Here is a 6,524-nt window from a genome sequence, read left to right as displayed (position 1 = left end):
ATATATATATATATATATTTGTATATATATAATTATATATATATATATATATACCTACTATTAAAACTACTTTTAAAACTTTTAAAAAATGTTTCAATTTTGGAACATCCTTTGTTCTAAACATGTTCTGCATTTTTAATATGGCTTGTTTACTTTCAGAGCTATTTAATTAATATGAAAGTTTTAAATAATATTTTCTTTAATAAATTAATTTATCTATAATATTGCCTACCCGTAAAATATACTGGATCAATCTTCTCATAAGTTGCAATTGAAAATCAGACTCATAATGAGGCTAATTCAGACTTCAAATCATATAAATTTTTATGCAATTATATTATTTAATATTTTTTTATATATATATATATATATATATATCATTTAATTATTCTCATGAAAATTAGTTTTAAAACTCCCAAAAACAAAATTTATTTCTACACATTTACAAAATTTTACTTCACTAACGGGATACAAATGCGCAGGGAAATTCCGCAACCAGAATCACTCTCTGGAATTCTCTGTTTAGGCAATTTTATTAGTCGACCTCCTCGACTGTGGGTCCTCCTGCAGCTGGTATGTTGACACCAGGCATAGAACTGGTTCCGTACAATTTGGTAAGGGCTGGTCCACATATTTTTTCCAATTCTTTCAATTTGGCCTCGTATTCTCCTTTTGTGGCACGGGCATGGGCGTCCAACCATTGGATGGTCTCCTCACATCTGAAAATAGATGATGTTGTAATAGATATTTGTGTATATTTATTATTTTATTAAATACTAGCAAGCCCGACGAATTCCGTTTCGTGACCAGATGGTTTCGTGAAAAGACGAAGAAATTTTTTGAAATTTGAAAACAAAAAATTTGATTTTATTACACAACAGTAATGATTTTATTTCGATTACAAAAATGAAGTGTTTGTTAGTTGAACTTCTCTAAGTAAATGAAAGTGAATCTGCAAATTATCCGTTTCATTAAAGTGCTCTTTGGTAAACCACATTTTTTGTTTTTTGGTCTGACGTTAACACAAACAAAGCGGATGGTTTCCCAACTCGTGATCAGGCAACGTATAACTGCCCATGTGAAAAACAATGATTTTCTGAATAATCTATTTGAAATTTATCCCGCAAACACTAAGCGATTGGCCTTGCGACATGTCATTGCGAACGCAAGGCGAACTGGAAATTGCAATCGTTTGAAGTCAAACAGACCAGTCGGAATCATTGGTATGTCACCAAATCGCCAGCAATTTTTGATTGAATGGTGAAATTTAGTGCGTGTACATCATTATTGTTTGCGGCAAGAATTGCTCGTTGACTTAACCGAGCATAATTCTGATAATTATCACTACTGTCATTACTCGAATTTTTAATTACGTTGCGTGAAGTTCCAGCAATTTGCATTAAAACACGATGCCATGCACCACTAATGTTCTTAGCTATAAACCTTGCGGGGCCCGAGACCTTTCTAACGAATGCAAAATTGTCGAAATCGGTTCGTGCGTTCTGGAGTTATATTGTCAGGAAGGAAAACCCGACTTATTTATATATATATATATATATATATATATATATATATATATATTAGGGTGGTCCTTAAAATGATCATTTTCGAATTTCCTTGCTCCCAGGGGCTCAAATGGTTTCAAATAGGTAAAAAACAATTCTCTGAAAGTTTTAGCTCTTAATATTAACGTTTAGATAGAGCGCAATTCAATCAAAGTTTTGTATGGAGATAGCATGGAAAAATTTTCAAAATTTTTAAAAATGCTTTTTAGATGTAATTTAGCGAACAATTGAATGAATAAAACTCATTCATTTGTCGCTAAGTTATACCTAACACATTTTTTTTATATTTTCAAAATTTTTTCCATGCTCTTTCCATACAAACTTTGATTGAATTGCGCTCTATCTAAACGTTAATATTAAGAGCTAAAACTTTCAGAGAATTGTTTTTTATCAATTTGGAACCATTTGAGCCCCTGGGAGCAAGGAAATTCGAAAATGACCATTTTAAGGACCACCCTAATATATATATATATATATATATATATATATATATATATGTAGATATACTTGTGCAAAATATTTTGTTTTTCATCCTTTGTTAATTTGTCAGCAGTTGCCCCATCGTCTGCGACGGTGTTCTTCATGTTGAAACAGTAAGATTCCAAGGTGTTTTTGGCAGCAATTGTATCACGTTGGAGCTCGTCCTGATCTTTGAATTTTTCTGCTTCGCTTATCATTCTTTCAATGTCTTCTTTGCTCAAACGGCCTTTATCATTGGTGATTGTGATTTTACTTTGTTTTCCAGTTGATTTTTCTTTACCCGTAACATTCAGAATACCATTGGCGTCGATATCGAAGGTAACTTCCACCTGATAATGTACAAGTATAATAAACAACTTCATTACATATGATAACTTTCGACTTTTAATTACTTGTGGTATTCCTCGAGGTGCCGGCGGAATCCCAGATAGTTCAAATTTCCCCAAAATATTGTTATCTTTCGTCATGGCCCTTTCTCCTTCATAAACCTGCCACAGAATTTTACAAATTAAAGAAATTTTAATTTTTTACAAATTGTCCTCACCTGGATCAGTACGCCTGGTTGATTATCTGCATAAGTCGTAAAGGTTTGGGTTTGCTTGGTAGGAATCGTGGTGTTGCGTTTTATCAAGACGCTCATTATACCACCTGCAGTTTCTATGCCCAAGGATAATGGCGTTACGTCCAAAAGTAGAAGATCTCGCACCTAGGAAAAGAATGAATATCTACATTGGTAAAGTGGATCTAGAGTTTGTAACTATTATTACCGTTTCGGAAGTATCTCCATGTAAAATAGCTGCTTGTACAGCAGCACCATAAGCTACTGCTTCATCTGGGTTTATAGATTTATTCAATTCTTTTCCGGCGAAAAAATCTTGCAATAATTTCTGAACACGAGGAATACGTGTGGAACCACCGACCTGAGAGAATAAACTTCTGTTTCAATTCCGATATTAAAATTTACTTGGTTGCTATAAAACTTTGGATTCTTAGAAAAATTTTAAGGTTGCTAAATAATATACTAAAACGCTAAATATTCTATTGAATTTGCACAAACGGTTTACAAGTTATAAGCAATATAAAATGTTGCAAAAGTTGTTTAAACACAATTTACAAGTTGCAATTTTACAATTTACAAGAACCATTGAGCTTTTGAAAAAAAAATAGTTTATTTAATTTAATAAAAATTGCTCAATATTTCATTTATTTTAGACAAACTTTTTTAAAGATACTATAATAATAAACAAAAGCTACAAATCAAAAAAATTTGGAAAAAAAATTAAAAAAAAATTGAAATATCGAAAAATATCAGATTTTCAGAATTTTATTCCGGTACGGGAAGTTCCAGCAATTTGCCTCATCCAGCCTCAAGACACTACTAGTTATATTTTGTATTAATAACATATTTTTTACCAAAACGACTTCATGTATTTTCGATCTATCCATTCCGGCATCTCGAAGTGCCTTTTCCACAGGTTCCATCGTTTTTCTGAACAAATCCGCGTTCAGTTCCTCGAATCTTGCACGAGTAATGACTGTGTAGAAGTCGATACCCTCAAATAACGAATCTATTTCAACATTGGCCTAGAACAATGATGAATCAAATCCTTAATTTGGTATAAAACAGTTGTGATTTTTTCACCTGTGTGGCAGAGGACAGAGTCCGTTTTGCTCTTTCGCAAGCTGTCCTGAGCCGCCTAATAGATCTTTTGTTTTCTATAATATTTTTTTTGTATTTTTTCAGAAACTCTTGTGCAAAATAATTAACCATACGACTGTCAAAATCTTCACCGCCCAGGTGGGTATCTCCTGCCGTGGACTTTACCTCAAATATGCCATCTTCGATAGTGAGAATTGATACATCGAACGTGCCACCGCCAAGATCGAAAATAAGGACGTTTATTTCACCGCTACCCTAAAATGTAAATATTGTATTAATATATCATATATTTTTTGATCTTTTTCAGGATTCACTTTTTTGTCCAATCCGTAAGCAATTGCTGCAGCAGTAGGTTCGTTGATTATTCGCAAAACGTTCAAGCCCGAAATAGCTCCTGCATCTTTTGTCGCCTGTCTTTGGGAATCGTTGAAATAAGCCGGAACTGTTATTACCGCATTGCTTACCTAAAAAGAAAAATATATTACCTAATATCAAAAGAAAATGCTTTTGGAAAATTCTAATCGCCAGGAGAAAAAACTGTTTCTAAAATTATAACTCTATCATCATTATACTTACCACAACTCCTAAATACCCTTCAGCCGTCTCCTTCATTTTAGCCAAAACCATTGATGAAACTTCTTCAGGAAAAAATGTCTTGACTTCATTTTTATAAGTTACCTTTATTTTAGGTTTTCCTTTGTCATTTACCACCGCGAAAGGCCAAAGTTTCATATCGCTTTGAACTGAGGCATCATCGTAACGGCGACCAATTAAACGTTTGGCGTCTAAAAGAAATATAATGATCAAATATTATCTATGGTAAAATTTCCATCACGAATAAAAGAAGACAGTTTTGCATTGTTTTTCTGGAGAGAACAAGTTCCAAATAATGAGTTGGCAAATAGTAAAATAGCAAAGTTTATTGGTATCTTAAGAAGAAAATTTTTTATCTTTGAATGTTGACAATAAAAATAGATGTCTCCATAAAGAATGTACAAGGGCATTCGCATTCATTATCAGACCCGACTCTTCACCTCATACCCTACTCTATTCTACTAATTACTATAAATTACTACTCCTTATTACGTCTTTTCTCTTACCAAAAATGGTGTTCGTAGGATTTATAGCAACTTGGTTTTTGGCAGCATCACCGATCAACCTTTCGGTATCGGTGAAGGCAACATAACTTGGAGTCGTCCTGTTTCCCTGATCATTTGCTATAATGTCAACCTTGCCATGCTGGAAAACTCCTACGCAGGAATAAGTCGTCCCCAGATCAATACCGACGGCTGGGGTCTGACTTTTGGCCATTGTGAATGATAAAAATTTATAAAAATTAAAAATAATTAAAAGATGTTCATTTTTGAGTGATGACAAAAATTTTGTTTTATAGGAGTTTGTCAAATTTGCGCATACTGGGATTTATCAGCTATCAATTTTAGGGATTGGATAATGTTATATTGTATAATCTAAAAATTATCTCGTACATTATTTCTAGATAATTATTAAAGTAATTATTGGCTGTTTTCCGAGAGCTGTATAACAAAGATAATAATTATAATTATATTTTTTGTTTTACTTAAGTTTAGGCACAAATATAAATTTCATTTTAATGTTAGAATGACTCAAATATTCACGAGCTCAATTATTGCAAATATAAAATAGACATTTTTGTTGAAAAAAAAATTGTTCATATCGAACGTATTGACAGTTTTTATACTCAATTTAAGTCAAAACTATTTTAATTGAATGTTATTGTCATGAGGCGCAAACCTAGAACAAATGTCCTTTACCCTGCTTTAGAGTTGATCGCACCCAATAGATGATATACTCACTGTGTATCAAATAATTACTTTTTAATGGAAAATCGTTTTCATTATTCATTTTTGTGATAAAATATTTGTGATTCAGTTGAAATTATATTTTATACGCGTATATATTTATTTTTCTCATGTCATTTTTTCCAATCAATCAGGTTTACCATTTCTATATTTATATAATTGTTATCTAGAATTTATGGAAATAATTAAATAAATAAAAAAATATTTTCATGTATAAAAACATTAAATTTAATTTATTTTAATTATTAAAATAAGTGTCGTTAATTATAAAACTTTACGAAATGTCATGACCATTTGTTTCTCACAAATTCACCACTAACTCACTTGATTCCCACAAATTGAACCTTGGGGTAAATTTACGTGCTACATAGTGTGGCGCTTCTATGGAGCGCGTGAACAATTAAAATTAATGTAATGGCAAAGTAACATTTGTGCTTCTTTTTTATAGTTATTTTCGAATTTTGGCATTTTAAAATGAGTTAATAAATAAAATTAAAAATATTGCACTCTGTATCTGGAGGCGTATAAATCCAAAATACGACTTTTTAGAGAATAACAATAATTTTTGAAGCTATATGAATTTAACAATAATTTTTAATAATATTTCCTTTTTAAATATACTTTTTGAAGCATCTCTGAACATCTATTACACATGCATTGTGTTTTTGGTAAAAGTTCGAGAAATACATAAAGCTCGGTTTCAATCTCGGCTAGAGCTTTTTACAGTTAGGTAGTGTTTCTAAGCTGATTAGAGTCTGAGATCTTGCAAGCAATTACTAGAACATTGTAAGATCGCAGCACAGTTTATGGGTATAGTTTTATGAAAATAATTAAATAAATGTAAATTATTTACTAATCAATTAATTGTTATCAATCATTCTAATATTTATATATAGTCTTTGAAACCACATGTGATAAAAATGGCAAGTCAAAGCATAAAGCAAACTATTGATATATATTTTATTTATTAAACAATTC

At 31.5% G+C, this 6,524-nt stretch overlaps 1 protein-coding gene across 2 annotated transcripts; it reads right to left on the bottom strand.

Annotated features, from left to right (window-relative positions):
- Positions 1-535: 535 nt before the first annotated feature.
- LOC113363938 (heat shock 70 kDa protein cognate 4-like) lies at positions 536-5,016 on the bottom strand. 2 transcript variants are annotated; one of them, XM_026606417.1, is made up of 11 exons: positions 4,806-5,016; positions 4,282-4,490; positions 4,020-4,169; positions 3,688-3,960; positions 3,459-3,629; positions 2,813-2,965; positions 2,590-2,751; positions 2,438-2,533; positions 2,073-2,374; positions 598-719; positions 536-564 (listed from the first exon to the last, which is right to left on the bottom strand). In XM_026606417.1, the coding sequence occupies exons 1-11, from the start codon at positions 5,014-5,016 to the stop codon at positions 536-538; spliced, it is 1,878 nt and encodes a 625-aa protein (XP_026462202.1). The 2 variants fall into 2 exon arrangements, with proteins under 2 accessions (XP_026462202.1, XP_026462201.1); XM_026606416.1 differs by having other exon boundaries at positions 536-719.
- Between the last annotated feature and the right edge of the window lie 1,508 nt (positions 5,017-6,524).

The sequence above is a fragment of the Ctenocephalides felis genome, unplaced genomic scaffold (assembly GCF_003426905.1).
Source record: "Ctenocephalides felis isolate EL2017-DRISC unplaced genomic scaffold, ASM342690v1 CF-g0.4_SCAFFOLD_00845, whole genome shotgun sequence".
Lineage (NCBI taxonomy): Eukaryota > Metazoa > Arthropoda > Insecta > Siphonaptera > Pulicidae > Ctenocephalides > Ctenocephalides felis.
The sequence above is the reverse complement of the archived record's forward strand: the minus strand, read 5'-3'. Positions and strand labels throughout refer to the sequence as shown.

What these genes read in the sequence shown, in the direction of transcription:
- LOC113363938 (XM_026606416.1), bottom strand. Translation starts at nt 5,016, where the DNA reads ATGGCCAAAAGTCAGACCCCAGCCGTCGGTATTGATCTGGGGACGACT. An exon ending in AACCAGGCGTACTGATCCAG is followed by an intron (nt 2,534 to 2,589) that starts GTGAGGACAATT and finishes ATTCTGTGGCAG; the next exon opens with GTTTATGAAGGAGAAAGGGC. An exon ending in AAACAAAATATTTTGCACAA is followed by an intron (nt 720 to 2,072) that starts GTATATCTACAT and finishes ATCTATTTTCAG; the next exon opens with ATGTGAGGAGACCATCCAAT.